Below are 23,114 nucleotides of genomic sequence, written 5' to 3'. Positions count from 1 at the left end.
AGGAAGCTGGGGGTAAGAGTTTAAGAAATGTGCTTCAAATTTGGACTAGCACAGGTGCCAGATATGGAAAGATGCGAGTGTTATTGCTTACAGCAGTTTTGGCCACAGAGAAGAAAGAACAGATAAGGATCTGAGGCAGGGAGGGGAGGATGGGGGTGATGCAGGTGAAGAGGTGGTAAAGTATAGTGGGCGGGGAGTGGATACTATGGGAGAGGGAGAGAAGGGGGAGGGAGAGGGAAAAAGAAAAGATAAGGAGGGGAGCCGCAAAGGAATTTGTGAGAAACTGAAAGCAGCGGAGTGTGGCTGAGTGGATAGGGAGGAGCACCGAGCAGACAGCAAGGTTACACACGAGGAGGAATTAAACAAAGCACAGACAGGGACGGAGGGGAAAGGACAGGCAGAGCTGTTGATAGTAGGTTTACATCTTACCTCAGCACTAATTACTACTTTTTCACTGCAGCAGAAAGAAAAGAAACAGAAATTAAGAAAGAGAGAGCGAGAGAGAAACAGCAAAGCGAAGGTGCAGCCGAGAAGAGGAAGAAAAGGAGGGAGTAGCGAGAAAAAAGTGAGAGACAGCAGTTTAAAAAAAAAAAGTCCAGGAGATTAAATTGAGGAAGCGAAACAAGAAGGGAGAGACGAGGCTCTGAGGAGTGAGCGAGGGAGGGAAAGTAAGAAAACTGCAGACACTCATTGACAGAGAACACTGGACTTAACTCCACGGTTTACTGACATCAGCAAAAACAAAAGAAGAAGAGCGTCACCAAAAAAAAAAAAAAAAAAAAAGAGGTCACTGTGGTGGTGTGTTGCCTGCCTGAGTTTGTCTACTATGCAACCGAGTCAGCTGAGATAGACAAACTCAAGCACGATCCCACTGTTTACTTCCCCCCAAAAAAACTTCTCCCGGTATCAGCACCATGTTGATGAAAGAGTACCGCATATGCATGCCACTGACCGTGGATGAGGTAAGTGTGTTTGTCTTTCCCACGCTTTTACACACACAATTCCCACCACTTAAAAGTGAAAAGCAAAAATTTGGGGGTTATTTTAACTGCGGCAATGTTTTGTTTGGTCTTTTTTTTCTTATTGTTTACTTGTAATCGTGAAGGTGTGAACGTACTGATAAGACAAAATGCCAACACAGCACTGAGACCCCCCCGCAGCTGCCCTGTGGGAGCTTTTTCCACATTGGGATAGAGCGATGAGTCAAGCGTACAACACCTGGACAGCACTACACGTTCTACATTTGCTTGAGCGCTCCAAGCTCAAACTAGTCAGACTGGTTAAGATCCCAACTTAAAGGCATTTGGCCTGCGGGTGGAAAAACAAAGAGATCCTGCTGGAGAGGGAAAAGGTGAGCGGACGAGGTTGTTATGCGCTAAAGTGCCCTTCAAAAAGAAATGTCCTTGTCGTCTCCACTACCCCCAACCGGCTTACTTCTACCTGTTACCACAACAATGACAGTGACAAATAGCAGTCCAAAATAGGATTTACAGTATCAGGACAGGGCACACAGAACTCGAGCTTGCAGCAAATCCTCTTTCGCTTAAGTGTAATGTGAGTTTAACTGCAGTTTATTTGAGGAGGTATCAAATCATAATAGGAACCACGCAACAGACCGCAACCTTTGCTCCACTATTAAAGTGAGCAGATTTTCAAGTGTGACATGCACAGCACACCCGCACCATGGCAAAGAATGTTCCGTGTTGCTTTTGTCAAAGAAAAGAAACAGGCGGCAGGTGATAGTGGCTCAGGTGGTAGGTAGGTGTGTCGGTTCTGTTGTTGATTCACTTTCTATTTCTTCCACAGGCACATGCTAAAAATAACTTGGAGCAATGGTTCTCAAACTCTTCTTAATTATATGTCCCCATTAAAGTATTCAGCCAAATTAACCCAGACACTTGCTGTAGAACAGAAGGGATACACAGAGCACTGCACCATCTATATTTAGTTAATTAAAGAAATCAAATTGTAATCTAACCATTTGTTTCAGTCATTTTATTGTTAGATATTGCTTGAGACACGATGTATATCTTTTTCTTCTATTTGTTGCTGGGATTGTTTCCAATTTTTTTCTGATTCACGCCAAAGCGATACGTATGAAGGCTTGTCCTATGTAAGACACTGTCTGATTATTACATTACTGCCTGCTGACCTGTGTTTCTACTGTCTGATGAAAAGCAGATGGTTCACGAAACGTCACACGCTACGAGATGTAATGAATAAGAAAATTGGAGTTCTGCAGTGTGCAAACTGTCACTCACGTTTGTGGTTAAATAAATTACAAACTCGTATCTGACAAAAAAACTTCATCTGAAAGTGAGGAACACGGGCTTTTGTGTCTCTGTGGTCTTGGTTATTCTCTTGGCAGGGAGGAAACTGCAGTGTTCAAACTTGTTAACGACTCTCAGTCGCTACAGAAAAGAAGGCCTCACTCAAGCGTGCCCTTTGTCTGTGTTTTCAGCATTGCTGCTTTCAACCACAAATCTTGTTTCATGAAATGTTGGAAACAGGATTCACGCTCACAGCGATCATAATTTTGTTTGTTGCTATTTGGGTCTGTGAGGTTTTACAACCATTTAGGGGTGTATGAAAACTGATTGCCCCCCCCCCCACTGGCTCTCCCTCACCAAAGCCCTTACACTAGGGTACTGTTAATCTTATGCTGCCTAGCACCACTGTATGAGAGTGCAGACTAAATAAGGCTTCATGGTGGAAAGTAACTTTTTTTGCACGTTTACTCAAATACTCCACTGAAGTACGGTATTAATGCACTTATAATACAAATAGTATCCTTATTTGAGAGACACCTCTCACAGAGGTGTGTATGAAAAAGGCAGTGTCACAGGAACATGCAGCGCCCCATAAAAAATATTCAGACTTCTCAGAAGATTGTATGTTTATTGCTTTACAGCAATGAATCAATGTGACATTTTTAACTTTGAAGATAAAGATAAAGATAAGATAAAAATCTTTTATGTGACATTTGTACACATACACTGGGTCTGGGTACATAGCAAATTGTGTGCAGAGCTGAGAGTCAGGGTCAAATAAATACAGACACATATGCAGTATAAACCAAAGTGCATGTTGAGGTAATATGTTTGGGGGTTTTTTTAAGAAAAAAAAAATATGTCAAGATGTTTCTCAGGTAATTTTTGCCTTAACTCCAAGAATTATGACCTTAATTCTTCATAGCGTAGATTCAGAAAAGCCTCAGAAAAACAGATTTGGGTCCATATCGACATGACAGCCTCACACAGTTCCTGCAGATTTGTCGGCTCACGTTCATGATGAGAATCTCCCCATCCAACACATGACAATGACTGTGAAGGTCATTTGTGTAGAGTGTCATGTTCAAGAAACCACTGAGAGATGATCTCAGTTCTGTGATATGTTGTTATGTTATTATGTGCCGCATGTGTTTTGGATTTTTGCTGCCGTGGTGCCAGGTCTCTCTTGGAAATGAGATTTTTAATCTCAATGAGATTTTTACCTGGATAAATAAAGGGCTAATACAATAATATAGTGCATTGTACTGCTGGAAGCAGGCATTAGAAGATAGATAAACTGTGCTCATAAAGGGATCAGCAAGGTCGGGCATGCTGCCACATTAAAACAATGCTCAGTTGTTACAAAGGGGCCTATAGTATGCCAATATAGTGGTATTCTGAAACTAGGCCGTCAGCTTGAGGGTTCATGTTGTGCGTTCATATGCAGGAGAGATGCTCTTCACTGGGCCATTTCTTGTAAACCCTACAGATCACTATGGGGGAAAGTCCCAGTAGATCATCAGTTCAGGAAAAACTGGCACCAACAACCGTGCAAGATTCAAAGTCACTTGCTTCAACTATTTTCCTCATTCTGATGTTCGTCTTGACAATTTCTACATTTCTAAATGCACTGAGTTGCTCTTATGTGATTGGCTGATTCAATATTTGTTTTAAGGACCAGTTAAACAGGTGTATCTAATAAAGTGCATAAAGTGTAAATCGCCACTGGGAAACGTTGAACACAAATTTTCCACCCTTAATTGTCATTGTTGTCGTTGTGTTTTGCTAGTTGACGATCAAAGACAAAAGCTGGTAAATATTTTAATCATGAATCATGGCATTGTCCTGATAATGCGTTGTATTTGTAGTCTGACGACATTTCTTGTAAAGCAAATCCTGGGCTGTAAAAACGAAACAGTAAGAGGAAACACATTCCCAGAGCTGACAACGATCCCTCCTGACCTGTATGTAGTGATTTAAGGAAAGAAAGATACTTTCCACTTCCTTGTTTTTCCTAAAACGGGGGGAAAAGATTCATAACTTGTGTGGGAGGAGCTCTCTGTCCTGCGGTCTGCTGGCTTTAAGATGGTGTTAAAGCACCCATCACTATGATTAATTAAGTCCCATGAATATCCAAGAAGTAAATATTGAATGTTGACGTTCCACAGTAATTGGAACAAGAAGGAGGAGTGTCACATGATGTCAGCAAAGCACAGTGAAGGATGGCAATCTGATGTCTGCCGTCCTCTTTCTCTCTTCCTCCCAATCTTTCTGTTTCTGCTTTTAATTAGAATAATGCTTTAGTGCCACAGCAATATAGGGCAACAAAATGAATTGCATTATGGTGGTCACAGCAGAACAGCGAAGCGCTTTATGGCACAATTTCTCAGCTTTTTCATAACTTTATAAACAAAAGTTTACCAAGTGATTTACAACTGCAGCAAACAGAAAAATGCAAATAGAAACAAGATTAGGGAGAGAAGATGAGAACGACCAACAGCAGCAGCAGCAGCACTGCAAGAAATGAAAAGAATTATTGTGAGAGATTTTTTTTAAATACACTGATTGTATCAGGCTTAGCTAAACGAGGAGATACTCCAGATGCCCAAAGCCCTTGTCCTCTTTAGACTAACTAACACAAAATACTCCCTCATCAGCGTGCACAAACTGGGGCTGCAGCAGAGAACAAAGTCCCTTCCCCTAATTTAGACACTAGGCAATCACTCTCACTAGCCAAATTAATTTTTTGATATCTGAAATGGAACTTTAGGGAAATCTTTATACACAGCAAGTGGCTAAGATTTGAAAAATGAAGAGCAAATACAAAGCCTGTGCCTAAGCAGCCCTGAGTAAGTGCCTGTCGAGACAAAACCGGACTCAGCAACCAGGGTGAACCTGCTGCCAGGAGGATTTTCTGCCATCATTCTCATTACTTCCTCTTAGTGGCAGATGGGTATTACATTTTCTTCAATGGGACCTGCATTGTATTGATTTGTTATGGATGAATTTTTTTCTTATTTAAGTCCTCATATCCATTATTATGCTCCATGAGAAATTTGGTCTGCCCTCCTTCAGCTTAAATGCCAATTCCAGTCTTTAAAATATTCCCAAAAAGTTCAGATTAAGAATACAACTTTTCTGAAGAGCAACTACAGCTGCTCGAGCAACAGTTGGATAATGATACACAGAGAGGAGTGAAGAGTAAAATCGAATGTGCACTTTGCGATTTAGTTAAATGCAGCAGTAAAGATGCAGTTCCTTATTATGGTTCAAATGTATGTGTAGAATAAATGTTGAAGTAATTTAAATGTAAAAAAGCGACTAAAAATGGGATTAAAATTTACTCCAGTACCAGACCGAGAGACGAGAGAGGCTACAGCTGCAAAACCTCTGAGAACTGACTCAAGCAGCAGTGCCTGTTATTTGGATATGGCTTTGAGTTCACGGCAAATTCATATTTATTTTGTTTGTTTGCAAAAAAATGAAGCATAAATGTGTGAGTTATTTCAAAGGCTACATGTTTATGGTAGATGAACGTGAGGACCTGTGTGTTTAAACGAAGGATGACCACAGTCAACAAACACTTGGTTAATTCAACTAAGGCCGCACTCTAAATGTGTCCCTTTGGATGGCATCTTGAGGATTAGCAGGAGGAGGACGAGGGAGATTTTTGCTTTGTGGTTACCATTTTCTCACCACATTTCTCTCTCTCTCTCTCTCTTTCTCTTCACGCCATCCCCGTCCTCTCCGCCATAAACCTCATCCTAAACCTCTCCTCGGGCTCCAGTACAGGATTGGGCAGTTGTACATGATCAGTAAGCACAGCTGTGAGCAGAGTGGTGGGGGAGAGGGGGTGGAGGTGGTGAGGAATGAGCCAGATAATCACCCCAAGTACGGAGCGGGGCAGCTGACCGAGAAACGAATCTACCTCAGCAGGTACAATTAAACTCTTTGATTGTGTTGTTGCACTAATGATGTACACATGACGGGCCATTAGAATAACTGATTGCCGTGTTCTGATCGCTGCGCTGCAAAGCTTCACATCTCAGCAATCCAAGTTACACGAAACACACAGTAACACCCAGCGTGCATTGCGACCTGCCTGTTTACAAAGTCCAAACACCCTTTGTCTAGACATGCTGAGGTATAAGTGGAAATATTACTGTACCGTGAGGTCAGTAAACACTGGATTACGTAAGTAAAGTTCTCTAGCTGGGCATAACTCGTGCACATCATCCCGGTGCTGGTAATTGCAGGGTATGTGGGAAGATTTAGCCTCTCATTAAATTTTCTTTGTAGAGTTGACAAAGTTTGTTGGCAGTCAGAGTCTAGTGACAGTATAACCACACGTAGAAAAACTACAGATAATTACCTCCAAGTTCTTACACTCAAATAATGGATGTGTTTAACCCCTGGTAAGCTTTTCTAAGTGGTCTATCAGAACTCTGTTATTGTAAGAAAGAAGTGACAATATTTACATAAGACAAATATTATTTACACGTAGGGGAAAAAAGACAAACAGGAAAGAAAATTACAGAATAAAGCGAAAGCCATCGATAGCTATTGTGACTGCAGGTGTTAATATGTAACTTGTCTATATGCATATTTTTACAGGACATAGATGTGAATGTTTATAGAGTGTAGTCTTGAGTACATAACAGAACATTGTAAACCTTTTTTTTGAAGTATTTATGTAACATTTTGGGAAATAAACTCTTAATTATTATATGATACAGTGTTTAGCTCAAACATAAAGTCACGTCAGTTGACTGTTATGCAAGTTCTTTGTTTTTTTTTAAACTTTGGACTGCAAAACCAATAAAAACTAAATCTACTGTTTTTATACAACAGTGTTGATTCAGCAAGCCAGACAGTGAGTTAATTAGTGCTGGTAGGTGAAATTTATTGCCTGTGGATGGAATGAGACTTACTGTTTCCACCATATCCAGTCTTTTATTCCTCTCTGATCTTTTTAGGTGGGTGTCACTTCATGTTTTATACACATACTGAGAGTGTTTTTCTTATCATACAACTCTTCACCACAAAAGAACTGATGATTGGTCAGGCTAAAGCCAGAGGAAACTCCACCGGAGGCCTGCAGTGGTCTTCACATGCAAATCTGTCATCTAACAGGATATATGGGGAAAAAACTAATTGAACCACCAAGTACTTGGCTCCCAATGATGATTCCCCCAGAATAGTTGGCATTCAAGCTTTGCATTTTTATCTGGTAAAGCGAATGATAAGGGGTCGTTAAATTATATAAACATATTCTCAAACTTTAAATGGGTAAAATGCCCGGCCTATTGGCTTGGATCTGGGCATGTACGCTGCCAGCATCCCATTTTTGGTAAGCAGAACTGACATTTCCCAAAATGTCAAGCTAGTGCTACAATGTATTTGTGACAACTTTCATACCATAATTTATTAGCATGGTATTGCCCTGTTTTTTTCCTCCACTTAAAACTATACAGACATCCCAGGGTGTCACATGCTGCCATTTTATCCAAAGCTACTGGCATTGCAGTGCCCACTGGCATCGGTGCTTTCAAGTACTGGGATGTAATTCATGGTCATGTTTGAAAAATAAGAAGGTCGGTTAGTAAGTTTATCAGCCAAGAGAATCTGCTCATTTTATTTGGCATTTTAATTTTAGATTAATTTTAATTTTAATGAATCTGCTCATTACAATGCGGCAAATAACTAATAAATTACCAAAAAAACAAAGTTGTTGGCATCTGCTGCTATCTACATACGCAGAAAATCCAGTTCGAACAGAAACTACTATTAAGTACGTAGATTAAATAGTTCATCTAAGATTAAATAGTTCATCTAAGTACTTAATATTGCACAACTCTGGGGATGTGAAACAGAGATTCAGAAATTCCTCCCTAAAAGTGACGTTGCTGCAGGACATTCAGTCGGCAGTCACTTGAGTCAAGTCCCTTACGGCAACTAAATTTGTCACAGATCACTCATCAGCGCAGACTTACTCAAACTGATTGCTACATGTCGGTAACATGTCTGCATTTAGAGCTCAACTATAAACTCAACTCCAACTATTTGCAAACTTAATCCAATTTGTCTAAGACTGCAGGCAATCTGAGTTGGACTGCAGTTGGTTGGAGACAAGCTGCCTCCAATCAAAGTGTTCACTGCAGCTATTTGCAATTGGTCACCAAATCAAAGGGCAACCGATTTGTTTCTAGTCACACTGAGGTTTTGTCCTTTTACTCTTGGAGTGTCTGAGCCATGAGACTGCAATTTCAGTTGCAATATACCCAGTATAATAGCACATTAATATTAACACTATATTCTGAAAATACAGTTAATCAGTGTGCTTCATTGTGAAACCAAGCGGTCCCATAAATGATGAGTCAGAGGTGAAATTGTTGCTCTGTTTACAAAACGGAGTATTTCACACCCTATGAGTGATAAGAGTTATAAACCAGCCACAGGCTGCACACTGATTATAAACCTTAAATAGGAGTTGATTTTTCCTACATGATTAAGTGTGTTTGCACTGCTACAAGTAAAAAGGTTTAATAATGCTGCTCTGCGAGAGAGTATTGTGTCCATGTACTTTTCTCTGTGCTCAGGCTGACAGCCCATCAGTTAATTGTGCTCATAATGAAAGCCCAGTCTCAAATATAACATAAATCTCCTAACTCTAAATTCACTTCCTAACCCTGAAATAACCTCACTCATTACCCTCATGTAACCTCAGCTCTTATTCCAATCACCACTACAAACCCAAGGCCTAATCCTAAAATAAACTCTCAAAGAAGTAAAGACGTGTTCACACTGTGGAGGATTTTTCTAATCTTTATGTGCTTGTAGGACATTTGGTCTTCATTAGTAAAGATATGTAAGAACACACGCATGCTCTTTCTCTCTTCACACACACGCACGCACGCACGCACACACACACACACACACACACACACACACACACACGCACACACTGTATTCTACTTCAATCATGTTCTGACATGGGACCTAGGAGCTACAGTAACAGTTCATCACCACAGGTGTAATTGAGAATGAGTCATACAAATGAATGCTGTGGTGAGAGTAGCCTACAGGTAATCTGGCTATAAACGGCACAAGACCCACTCAGGATCTCTCCGTCTCTCCCTTCATAATCTCTCCTGCTCTTACACTCTGCAACGGTGATCCTTCTTTCTTTGCTTTCAGTAAACTGCCATCTTGGGTAAAAGCATTTGTCCCTCGATTTTTCTACGTTACGGAGAAGGCCTGGAACTTCTACCCATACACCATCACAGGTGCGTGTTTGCCTTTCTTTGTGTTAAACACAGAGTTATTTTAACCTCAATACATTATACAAAGCTTGTTTACTGAAAACAGATGCTTTTTCAAGTGACATCAAATGTTCATAACTATGTATGCATGTATTCCCTTGTGGTAAATTGCATGTGTGTGGGCGCAATTTCATGTTCAAGAATACGAGTTACTTATGCTGTTTTCTTCCCATCTATATTGAATATCCCCGGTGCTGCAGAGTACTCAGTAAGTATTCTCACACATCATTTACTGTACATGAATGCAACAGAGCTCATCTCTTTCCAGTATCAGAGGATCTAATCTGCAGCCTGCTTTCACACTATCTCTGCCCCTCAACCCTCCACCCCCCATTTTTCCTCTTTGTCACCCTGTAGGTATCATTCCTCCCCAAGTTCAGCATCCGTATTGAGACAAGATTCGAGAACAACAATGGTGATAACGATAACGTGAGTATTGTAAGAGGGGGGTTGTGAGAGGTGAGAAAAATAGAGTGATTAGAGACGAGGGGGAGGAGAACGACAAGGGTCTGGAGAGAAATTGCAATTTTCTCTGCAGCACTACAAAAATGTTCATCAAATTGATGCGCCCATTACAAGGAAAACAAGCAAGCCACGAAACGCAGTATTGGCAGATCTATTAACCAGACATGCAGTGTGCTGATCATGGCTGCCACGATGCATTTTGTCCAAGGCACGCAAAGACACACACAGACAGAAAGTCACCAGCAATTGCAGCTCTGTCTGGCACTTGTGTTTGCCTGGTGTAATTGAGAAAAGTCAAGACAGGAGAACCAAAAAAAACAAAACAAAAAATGCATAGATCCAAGAGTTGTTTCTTGGGCTGTGCATCCAGTGAATCTAGTTTTATGTCATGTAGTTTCAGGTTACACGAGTTTACTCCAAACAGTCCCATTGCTGTTTGAGTGGCAACCACATACATGCACACTGACATGTGTTTTATACACTAGGGGGAACAAATTGAGATGCCTTAATCTTTTAAGTTGGTAATTTGTTAGCAAACAGCTGTTTATTTACACATCAAAGATTACAGAGCAACGCTATCAGCCAATTAGTCGTGTCGCTGCATGGCTAACTGGTGTATGTGATCAATTAATCACTCAGTTTTGCTCAGTTTTTGGTCTCCACCACCTTCTCACTGAAATATTTCCCCTTTATAAACCACTACAGACAGCATAAGAGACGGATGTAGCTACCCTGACATCACCCACCGTTTTCTGGTGTCTCGCTTTGAAGCCTCAACATGAGCGTTTCCACTGTTGCCATCTTGCAACAGACAGATGTGACGTGGAGGGGCGGGGTCTGCCTGTTAAACCACCTGATCCTTTTTTTAATATAATATGACCCAGAATGAGAGGCCGAACCCTTGAATTCAGCAGAAAAGTGTTTAGAGAAGCTGTCTTTGTATTGACTTCTAAAAGGACTGGAAGTCCTCTTTTAAAACCACAGCTATCATCATCTAGTGGCCTTCAGATAGGACGCACGGTTGAGGCACTTAAAGTGTTGGCTTAATTTTTCCGACCTTGAAGCTACGTCCACGTTTTATGCTGTTTATGGTAGTATAAGTTTAAGTATTTACATTACTTTAGCATCTTCCTTTCATAGTGCTTCATCTAGTTACTCTGGGATTAATCCATTACATGTGGAGCAACTCTTAGATATGTTGTCTAGAAGGAAATGTGAACAGACGAATGCCACCGTAAACCACTGATTCTGAAAGTTTGTCTAGCATGCCCAGCTTCAGAAACAAAAATATGTTTATTTATTTTAAATTTTATTTATTTAAGTCAGCTTCTCTCCATATTTTTCCTCGTCCTCTACGCCACTATTGCAAACTCGAGTTTGAGAACTACTGACCTGACCTAACTGTTGTAACAGTAAACATACCAACTCAGTACAGCTCTCAGTGCACGAGCTTGAACTCGTTTGTATTCTCACACAGCCTCTGAATAACACAAAAACAATTACCATTTCATTTAGTATCATTTCTAAATATCATTAGTCAGATAACTTTAACTACACATCACGTAGTCTAAATACCCACAGCCTGATTAAAAGAACTGAATGAAAGGAACTATTTATGCAAGCATTAAATTTATTCCAGTTCAAATTCATTTACTGAGCAGATTTTATCCTAGAAATAATTTGACACTTTCTCTTTCTGCCACTCTTTCTAACTGCAAAGTACAGATACTCTCCCAGTAGCGAGTAAGACAGATGGCCAGGCTGCATATTGAAAACAGCTTGTGTGTTTGGTCATATTTGTTGAGCCCCATTTGAAAGGCTGCATTTGAAATGATCTGCTGCTTTGGGGGGAAAAAGCAACTCCTTTTACGCCTGCTACACTTGTCTAGCTTGGTAACGCTACACTTGTCTAGCGTTACCAAGGTGTTGAAGACACTTAGATTTAAGTGAACCTAACACTATCAACATGTGCACGCATGCAGGGAGGGCAGGAATGAGAATGGAAAGAAAGGATGCTGAGTGAGGAGGCGGGATCGTGAGGTGACATTACTTTCTTATTTCTTGACTGAGTAGCTCCATGGCCGCAGCTGGAAGGAACGCCAGGCTGCAGCACCCGGAAAATGAGCTTGCTGGACTTTATTATGTATGAAACTGCCAATCAGACTTATTTACTTATTTACTCCAGATCGTTCCCGCTCACTTTAACCCCTGCTGTTAGTGTACTTCCACATTTCCAAGGGAAATATCATACTTTTTACTCAGCTGCACTTATTCACCCACCTAAGTGTATGCTTTACAAATCAGGCTTTACATACAAAGCATGCGGAGAGATTATAAAATACAATCCTTCTACAAAGCAGTGCATACAATTTGAGCTAACAAAATACCAATTTGGACCGCATCCGCTCATTTTCTGGAGTTTGGAGCCTATTCCAGATGACAGTGAGCAAGAGGCGGGGTCCACCCTGGACAGGCTGCCAATCAATCACAAGGAAAGGAGACAACACCTTGGCTAACAGCCACACCTGATTTAGCCTAACATGCCACCTAAAGACCACCTAAAGAAAATACACAGAGGCACAAGTAGTACACAGAAGGACCTCCAATCAGGAGTTTTGGAGCAAGAACCTTTTTGCTCTGAACTATCAATGCTGAACACTTTTTTTTTTTTCCCCTCTTTTTTTAAAAAAATCCCCCAAATTTTAAGCTTTCAGGGCCTCATATATATGAATAGATTTTTTCTTGCATGTCCTTATAACAGTTATGGTGTTTATACAATTCAATTGACAATCGTTACGACACCGTGAGAAAACCCCAAGCAACTTGTAGAAGGCAACACAAACACGCAGCTAACACAACACATTCCATAAAAGGGAGCAAGACCTTGTGAAGACACAGACTAACAACAACACCGCAGGAGCGTAGCAGGCTATTATTTTACCCCAGGTTTTTCTTATTTGTTAGTTTTCAGCTGTGAAATGAACAACTCCAGTGCGGCATTAGAGCAAATTTTAAACAAGGTCAGATAAAAGTGCAGTCTCGTCTCTTTCTCCCTCTCTCTCCAGGTTTCTTCCATTCTCTCAAGGAAAAGTGTACGTGGCTCTCATAACTTTTTCCCCCCCTCTCTTTTAATACCCCTCATATGTCCTTGTTTTTTTCCCCTCATCCCCCGCCTCTGCTCTCTATCTGTTCGCTCCTCTGTTTGCACCAGTGTGATTTGCTCCAAGGGCCTCCGGGTGGGATATAGTGAGGGGTGTTATGGTGTGTGACCTCCGTTTTCTACACTGTTACTCATCTTCTCTTAGTCCCGCTCTATGCCGAGTGAGTGACTGTACGTGTGTGACACTACGGGTGGGTGTATGTGCGTCTGCTGTCATTTAACTGTGTGACCTCCCCCATCTGTTTGGATGTAGGTGTTTGGGGACAAGCCAACCCCAGCAGAGAATGTGTGTTTCCTGGATATCCTGAGTGACCCCATCCCTGAAAAGCACTACAAAGAATCAGAGGTACTCACTGCACTGGCAAAAAACCCACAAACATGGACATATGCTTCACATATGTGTCATTTTATTATCTGCATTTTGCATTGATCAGATTGTTGATTACTTAAACTAGTGGGGCTTTGTTGTTGTTTTGTTTTTCCTGTGCTGATTTTCCCACTTCCTGACTTTATATTAAGCTAAGACTACTCAAACAGACATTTAAGTCACATCCAACTCAAAATATTGTCTTTTAAGTGATAATGGCTCATAATGCATAGTGCTTAATATACAAACAATGATCCACTAAGACAAAAACACATACCTATTTTTTTTTTTTTACTTTACTGCCTTTTGTTTCTGCTTCTAAATAAATCAGTTACACACACCCCACACAAACACCTCTGCATCACTGCTTATTTTCATTGTCTCTCCTCCAAGGTTTAACACGTCTTTACATGTGCATGTTACACAAGCACACCAATCAATTATATTAAGTGACAAGGTGAAATAAAAGATCACAAACACAAACACTTGCCCATCATACTTTCATCAGATTCATAATGTGTGTTATCACACTCCTCTTGTGCAATGTGTTGTGCAACATGCTGCTGGCTCCTCCACACACAGATATTGTCACAGTTTCTGCAGACACAGCTTTTATAACACACTGTTTACTCTGTAAAGGACCTGAGTCTGTGGCAGTCAAGTAAAACTGGCCGAGGACCTCTGGAGAAGGGCTGGAGGGACAGCCACAAACCTGTCATGTGCTCCTATAAGAGGGTGGAGTGCAGCTTTGAGGTCTACGGCTTCCAGACCAGGACGGAGGAGTTCATACATCGAGTAAGATCGAACTCTTTCCCTTTATGTTCATTCCATTGCTATTGTAACGTGACTGCGTCAAGGAGACATCACAATCTTCTTCAATGCCATTCGGTCATTTATTATATGAATGTGCCATGTGTTGCATTGTGACACAAATAAATCACTACCACATTCATTTTAAGACATTAGCATAATTACCAGCATTAACGGCAAGAAGGCTGCTGGCGTCAAATGACCTCTGATCTGTATTATATTATACAAAACGGTAAGAAAACATCTGTTTTTCCACTTTTAACAAAGCATAGTTGCAAGTTAGGGGAAGAAGTTGTACAGCTGGTGGGAAGAAAAAAAAAACACTTTCACAACATTTATCCTCTGCAATGAGGCAAAGCAATGAAGCGTGAAAAGAAAGCAGAAGCACCAGCAGCTAAACTAGCAATAATGCCTTTTAACCCACCCCAACGCTGTCAGTGAGGAGCAAGAGTGTTTGGATTGTGGCTCTATTTTTTTTACAAAGCCGAGCAAAACAGATGAAACTAATAGTAAATGCGCTGCACTCATAGTCTTTTAACCTTATGCTACAGTCACACTATGCAGAACAGCATTACCAAACAAAAATTAATTGTCTACATACACAGAAATTCCCAATAACATACATTAACATTAACTACTTACATCAAGAGCAAAAGCCTCATAGATTTAGGGACAGAAAAAGCAAAAACTCCTCCAAAAACGGTCGCATACTTGCTGCGATGACAGTGATTTAAGATCAAAATGACATAGGTGCTCTGAAACCTCGCTTTTATGTAGCAATGTAACCAGAACTGAGTCCCCTGGCGCAAAGAAATGCATCACAAACTAGGTGCACTTATTGCAGAGGACTAAGTTAGGTTGATTGCAACGAGGTTGGCAATCCATCTGTGTTCATTCCTTTGCAAACCTTCACGATTAGAGAGGTCGCAGTTGCTCTGATTCGGACTGCGATTGTTTGGAAACAAGATCCTGAGCAATCACCTGAGTGACTAAAAGTGGTTGCAAGCAGCTACTTCTAGCATTTGGTCACCCAAAGGTTGCAGAAGTTGGTCGCTGCAACTACTTGCAAACTGTTGATGAATGCAAATAAATTCAATACAATCAATGAGCAACTAATATTTAAATGAGTCCTTAGCTAGGCATGATGGACCACTTTTATTCACACACAACAATGCCACGGGATCTGCTGTGGAAGATGGCCAGCCACTGGAAGCAACTTAAGGTTCAGTGTCGTGCCCAAGGACACTTTGGCACATAAAAGGTCCAGCGACTGAGCCACCAACCACGATTGAGCAACAACCTCTACAACCAGAGCCAAATCCACCCGCCCCAGCCTCCTTATTAAATAAATCCTCATCTATCTCAGCCGTAATCTCATATGTTTGAATTAATTACACAAAGGCACTGTCGTGATTTTGACACTGATCTGCTGTAAAATCATTCTAAAAGCAGCATTTCACACACGACTACACACAACAGCTGTAGCTTTTTAATTACATTTCCTTCCCATAACAGGTTTTTGTTTTCTGTGTAATTGCAGAACATACGAGACATTCTCCTGGTTGGCCACCGGCAGGCAGTGGCATGGATAGACGAATGGCACGGTGGGTCAAAATTACAGTAAACTGCTAAATTTTATATTTTACAGATACGAGATAATCTATTCTGAGCAGCGCACTTGTACTTGTACTTTGCTGTTGTTTTACCCTCGATCTACAGCCTGTTAAATTAAATATGTATCTTCCACTCAATGCACGCCTGTGTTTATGCACTGTTTTCCCCACAGGGCTCTGTTTGGAGGAGGTGAGAGAGTACGAGCGGACGATGCAAGAGAAGACCAACAGCAAAGTCAAATGCAGCCAGAATAGCACAGGTGAGTTCTCAGCATCTGACCTGCACTGTACTGAAATACCACAGAGGAGGAGAGACGAGAAGGCGGAGGGGGGGGATAATAGAGGTAGATATGAGAGGAGTGGAGATGGAGGAATAGATGTAAGTGAAAAAAAAGGGAACAGGAAGTTTGAAATGTATATTTGTGCTCTACAATTATTAATTTCACACCGTAATAGGCAAGAGATGTACATTGGCTGTTTTCAGGTATTTTTTTTTAGCCTGGTATGGTATTAGATGCTGTCAGCAAACTGCAAACACTATGAATAAATAACCATGTAATACTGGCATGCTTGAACAGATATTGGTTGCACCACTAGTGCCTTCGCTGTGCCCTACAAGTACCCAGATGGCTGGAGTACATCTGTGGGAGAAAAATGGGAAAGGAAGAGCAGTCAGGAGGCATTTCACAACACAAGGAGCAGTGAGGAGGGAGAGACAGAGGGTGTATGCCCAGAAAAGGACGACAGAAAGACAGATGTAGTGCGTGCCTGTGTGTGTGTGTGTGTGTGTGTGTGTGTGTGTGCCAGGTTCGGGGCGGGGGGGGGGGGGGGGGGTTGGGTAAGAAGGCTCATGAAGTGATAATGCCACTGCGTCTGTCTGATAAACAGTGTAATGCAGCCACCTGCTGAACTCTCACCATCACGAGCCCTCTCAACATAAATAACCGACCATTGCAGCACTTAGCTGCAAATGTCAGACCTGGTGGGGGTATGTGCCTGGGCATATGGTGTGGGTACGTGTGTGTGTGCGCGCGAATGTGTGGGTATTGTGTATGTGTGTGTGTGTGTGTGGGGGGGGGGGGGGGGGGGGGTGTCAACCTGCCACCTGCTGGTTAGTCTGGTGAACCTCGGTTGGCTGTGGGAGATATCAAAGGTAAAATTCCCAATATGGCCTGTAGCATCTTGCTGCCTGCGCTCTCTCTCCTTCTCTCCCTCTGTGCGTTATGATGAGACACATCAAGCTGCAACAAATCTGCAGTCATTGCTCAACCTGCTGCAGCCTGCTCCACTGCCGTGGCCCCCCTACAGGCTGAAAGCTGCCACTGCATGCAGATCTGCACAGACTGAGGAATTGTTTTCATTTCATTCATCTGGTGTAATAAAAGTAAACTGATGTCATTTACTCAAGTCAATTGAATGAAAAGGCAAGTCTGTGAGCTGAATGACAGCAGGGGAGAATCAAGTAGCAGAAATTTAAGATCCTAAATACGCTCACAGTTTTCCCTTTTTCCTTCTGATTTTTTTCCTCTCTTTAACTTCTTTCTTGCCACATGTAAAAGTGGATGTATCTGTGTGTCTCAGATTCAGGGCTCGTCCCTCGTCCTGCGTTTTCTCGCTCCATCTCTGTGACAGATGAGCGCAGCCTTAAGAAGATGGGAGTGACCACTGCAGCCGTACCTGACCCCTCCCACGTGACACACAGTCCCATTCGCCTGAACTCAACCCCCGAATGACGCCTCTCTCTCTTTCTCTCTCTCGCTCTCACACACACACACACACACACACACCTTGCACAGTGCAAACACAACTCAAATACAGTGTCAACATTCACCAGAGTCATGTGATGTCATCTCTCAAATATGAACACACCCATATGCAAACAGCAACATGATCCAACAGACACCGTTTTTTGGGAAAATGCTTTGTTGCTTTCTGGAGCAGAGTATGATATCAATACCTTCTTCTTCTTTTTTGCCTTAAGTTACCGGTTCTAGCTCAGGGAAAAAGTACTTCACTGTTGTTTTTGTATGACTTTAAGAAAAAAAATTGTGAGCTGTAGAAATGTTGGTAGGGAGATTTTGTTACTTTTGGAGAGAGCCGAGCTTGATGTTCTTTCTGTTTTCTGTCTTTGTGTTAAGCTAAACTAACTGGCTGCTGGCTACAGTTTCTAGTATCGATCTCTTCATCTAACTCTCTGCCAAAAAGGAGCACAGAGCAGTTCCCAAAATACTAAACTAATCCTCCAGCACCACCTAAGAATTATTCATTACTTTTTACTTTGTTGATATGAAGTATGTTACAGAATGCCGCTCAGATGCACAAGAACACACAAGCGCCTTGTGTCTACTCAGACATTTTCCACAAATAACCTTCAAGTGTCCTCGACAGATTGTAAACACGGTGCATTTCAGCACTTTCTCTCAGTTCCTCGGTTAAAGTGGAGTGCAGGACCCCCAGCAGGGCTCTCCGATTGTTTCCGAGCCCCCAACCAGGAGCGTACAGACAGATGCATAAGGAGTTTAATAGAGTGGATCTAATGAGAGAGCATGAGAGAAGGAGGGTGGGCTGTCAATGCAATGGATCAGCTCCCCCTCCCCACCTCAGCCAATAGGTCAGACCAAGTGTATTGACAGAAGGTAGTGAGGCATTGTATTGGTTCCTTGATCGCTTAGCTGCGTGTTGGGCCAAACGCGAGCTAAACTTCAATTATGTATCAACGGGGTGAGCATTTATAACATTATTAGCTCATGTGCATTTAAAGGGAGAATGGGTTCTTGTCACTGGGTGTAATTATGAAAACTGAATAGATGTAAGTTGTATGATAAAGTGTTACGTACTGCTGTTGCCTTTTTTTTGTAAAATTACTGGATGTTTAAATAGAATCAGATGGAAAATCATATAGATGTTACACTGTATAGTCTTTTATAACAGCTCTGATTAATAAATACAAATTCTCTCTAATGTGATAACTCAGCTGTGTCATGTTTAAACAAAAATAATGGACTCAATCCGCACATTATCAGCCATGTTTGATCAGTATTGATCAGCCGCTGGTATATCACAGACCGCGCATGTAATCTACTCACCAATTTCACACGCGTGTGCCATGTGGAACCAGCTCGAGCAGCAGCGGACGTGAAAATAATCACGCGCTCAGTCCAGACGTTTTCCCCGCTGCAAGACGCCACAGAATCCTGATTGTTTCACAGATGAGGTGGGTGTGTGCGCACGTCTTGTCATTTCATTGTCACTTTAAAACAAATCAAATCACTTTTTATTGTCACATCACATGTGCAGGCACACTGGCACAGCACATGCGAGTGAAATTCTTGTGTGCGAGCCCCACAAGCAACAGAGATGTGCAAACACAACAACACAAACGAGCAAAATACAAGAATGGCCAACCTGAAACTAATAAATATATGTACAATATATAATAGTGTATGCATTTCTGGATGTGTATACTAAATATTTTCCTACGTGTGTGTGTGTGTGTGTGTGTGTGTGTGTGTGTGTGTGTGTATACACATTTTTACAAATTAAATAGTAAAAAAATAAAATAAAATAATAATAATAATAATAATAATAATAATAATAATAATAATAAAATATATAAAATATACAGAGTTGAATATGTGCAAAACAAGTGGCATTTATATACAGTGTGGAGTGCATAATGTTGAAGTTCCAGTAGTGAAGCTGAGGTGTCTATGACGTGTTCAGCAGTCTGATGGCCTGATGGAAAAAGCTGTCTCTCAGTCTGCTGGTACGGGACCGGATGCTGCAGAACCTCCTTCCTGATGGAAGCAGTCTGAACAGTTTATGGCTGGGGTGACTGGAGTCCTTGATGATCCTCCCTGCTTTCCTCAGGCACCGCTTCCTGTAGATGTCTTGGAGGGAGGGAAGTTCACCTCCAATTATCCGTTCAGAGCACCGCACTACTCGCTGGAGAGCTTTGCACTTTATTATTCAAGACTTCAGGACAAAAGCCAGGCTTGTCATGGAGAGACTTGAAAGTTCCCCTGATTGACAGACATGGCAGCTTGCTTTGAATGGCACGCCAAATAGCTCGCATTATGGGGCTCATTATGGCTTCTTTTTACCCATACAAATCAAGAGCCAGCATGACAATTTGTTATTAGATTCCCAACAAAGTGCTGCAGACGTGCTGTCACATATACACACAAACACGTAAGTACATACGCACAAAAAAAAAAAAATCTTGCTCCCTATTGTCTCTTTTTACAGTTGCAGCAGGGGGCTGATATGAAAGCACAAGTGCTCACCACAGCTAGGAGGGTTCACAAGCACTGCAGAGGGAGCACAAACTTCTGGGTGCACTGCACTAACATCACCTCTGTCTCTCTCACTTCTTTGTGTTTCCCATTAAATTTCTCTCTCATTATTACCATCGTCAGAGCTCTCCTCCATCCTACTCCTTTATGCTTGCTTCCCCATTCTCGAAATCTCCCTTGATCTTATTTCTTTCACCTCTCTTTATCTGTGTGTCCTCATCTTCATTCCTCAAGAGGGCCTCTAAAGAAGATGTACTGGGCTCATTTTATGGAAATGTTCCCTGTAGTGCATTATCATAGATCCTGACCCTGTAGTGCTGAATCACCCAGCCGTTCCCAGTTCACCTGTCAGACCCCACAAGCAGCACGGTCGAAGAAATACGCGACGTTCTCCAGAGCCGCACCACCGTCGTCCCGCAGATTCGGTTTTGTGGAGCCTTGAAACAGGGCTAAAGGAACGGGAAATGGGAAAGCAGTTTGAGCAGCGGTTTGTTTCTGACAAAGAAAAGCATAAAAAGCTTGTGTGGGGTTGCAGGCCATGTGTGTACACAATTTCTCCTGAGCCTTAATGGTATTTTGCTTAACCACACTGATGAACGAGCTTCTGCTCCAGATCGATACACGCCCTCCATACGCTACACAGACAGTAATGCAACTGCCTCATTTGTCTGACGTCGTGGTGTGTGCACGAGCCCCCGTGACATTTTACTCATGTTGTGGGGACATAATGTGCGTACTCAACACGAAGGGCAAAAAGCAAGCCCCTGTGATGTCATGTTTTAAGGTTGGGGTAACGTTCGGGTAGGCGGATGACAGTTACGGTTAGATGAGTGCATATCACCGTGATTTGAAGTTATCGATAAACGACCTCATTTGTTTCCCATTTCCCGACCTTGCAGTAACTTACTCAGACATTAAACGAGAATAAACATTAAGCTTTACCGTTTAACATGACTAACTTCATCCACACACCAACACTGACTTGATAAAGTCTTATTGTGGTTGTGTGTGTGTGAGCACGAGGTTTGAAAAGATATATATTCTCCACAGAATGGATGTTAAGTGAATCAAAGGGTCTCCATCAATGTTATCATAAGCATATTTACCTCCCATTGTGTTGCTATCATTGTTTGATATGTCATGTGAGTGTGCTTCTGTGTGTGAATTCCCATGGGTATGCGACTCCCATGAGATTAAACGGTGAGGCCAAGATGCTTGCGTTCCCTCATTACAGTGTAAGCAATACAGTTTTTAGCTCACTCAACCACCTAAAAGACTTTAAATCCTCCGCGTATTAAGCCTTACCACTGGGAACCCAATTTGTAACCTCTGCCCAGTAATACGTTAACTGGACTTTATCTGGGGATAGGCAGAGTGTAAAATTCATACAGTATCTGAGTGAACTAATTGAGCCAATTAAGAAAGTGAATATGGATTACTGTGGGACTGTGAACACACACAATCCCTCTGCAATAGAGTTGGAGACCACTGCTTTCACGCGATAATGATTGTCATTGCAAATGGATGGCGGTGCAGGGTCTCAAAGCGCCGCACGACAACACTCCGGCTGGCCTTGCATTTACACTGATGTGTTTTCATTAGTGCAGCAGCAGCTGATCCCAGGGCCGTTATTCCGGGCAGTAATTAATTGCATGCGGGTAAAGGAAAAGTCAAGGATAAGTGTTAAAAACTGTTCCCCGCCGCATACATACGCTTGCCTCACTCATAAACACAGAGGCAGCACTCATTTCTCACACAAACACACATTTGCTCGAGGAAACAAAAGACGAACGAGTATAAACAAGAAGATACGCAGCAGAAACTTGCACAAAAATAAGAGCCTTGGGTACTTCATGCTTTAAATATCTTAATCAGCAAGCGCATAAAGTCTCCCAATTTTAATTGCACCGCCATGACTATTAATTACATAACAGCCATTGCAGTCAGCATGCCCATATGTTTGCTAATGGGAAAGGATAGATTAGAATAGTGAGTGGAATACATTAGAATACAATGGTTTTTATTGATCTACAAAGGTAGAATTACATTTTTCCTGCAGCATGTACATACAAACAATAACGTTTTTTTTTCTTTGGGTTTTTCAAAGAACAACATTGTAAACAAATGGCAGGAGACACTTCATAAGCTGAAAGAACAATAAACCACCATTACTGTAAAGAAACTCCAGAAGACAAGATTAATGTAAAGCAAGAGATGCTTCAGAGACACTACAGAAAAAGTGCTGTACTCCTGTGAAACAAAAGATGCTTCAAACAGTGGGCTCAAGGAAAAACACGTTTTTGTTTTAAAACTGAGAAGCTTTCTGTCATAGAGACGAAACATCTGGCTTAGAAATGGACTAAATTTGATCTGCAGCTATTTCTCATTAGCACCAAGCTATATTTTTGTATAGGGCAGGGCAATATGGCCAAAAAATATTTATCACCATATACATTTGAAAATTTGCGATAACGATATAAACTGACGATATAATTGACACTAGACAAAATACTTTACAACTCCACAACTTTATTAGTGCAAAAAACCCCATCAATGTATTTTCACTTAAACAAGCAGCTGTTTTTTTATGTGCATTAAAGTTATATAAAAATTTAACAGTGCAAATGCAAATTCCTTGCTGACAGTTTAACCAAAAGACATTTCCAGTGGAAATTGGCCGACATATCCTCAACATAACCATGTAAAATATCCACAAAACTTAAAAAGAGGTTATACACACACAATACGGTAATATTATGTTGAAGCACAGTACGTATTACTCTGCGAGGCTCCTGCCTCCGGTAGCTGTAAT

At 41.6% G+C, this 23,114-nt stretch overlaps 1 protein-coding gene across 2 annotated transcripts; it reads left to right on the top strand.

The window, feature by feature from the left end:
* The first annotated feature begins 280 nt into the window (after positions 1-280).
* Positions 281-18,968, top strand: pitpnc1b (phosphatidylinositol transfer protein cytoplasmic 1b). Of its 2 annotated transcripts, none has more exons than XM_082552083.1 (10): positions 281-962; positions 6,063-6,206; positions 9,468-9,556; positions 9,793-9,800; positions 9,950-10,021; positions 13,471-13,563; positions 14,224-14,379; positions 15,935-15,998; positions 16,181-16,267; positions 17,589-18,968. In XM_082552083.1, the coding sequence occupies exons 1-10, from the start codon at positions 958-960 to the stop codon at positions 17,738-17,740; spliced, it is 870 nt and encodes a 289-aa protein (XP_082408209.1). In that variant the 5' UTR covers positions 281-957; the 3' UTR covers positions 17,741-18,968. The 2 variants fall into 2 exon arrangements, with proteins under 2 accessions (XP_082408209.1, XP_082408208.1); XM_082552082.1 differs by having other exon boundaries at positions 282-962; positions 6,058-6,206.
* The last annotated feature ends 4,146 nt before the right edge of the window (positions 18,969-23,114 follow it).

Source organism: Aulonocara stuartgranti (assembly GCF_965226115.1).
Source record: "Aulonocara stuartgranti genome assembly, chromosome: 11".
Lineage (NCBI taxonomy): Eukaryota > Metazoa > Chordata > Actinopteri > Cichliformes > Cichlidae > Aulonocara > Aulonocara stuartgranti.
The sequence above is the reverse complement of the archived record's forward strand: the minus strand, read 5'-3'. Positions and strand labels throughout refer to the sequence as shown.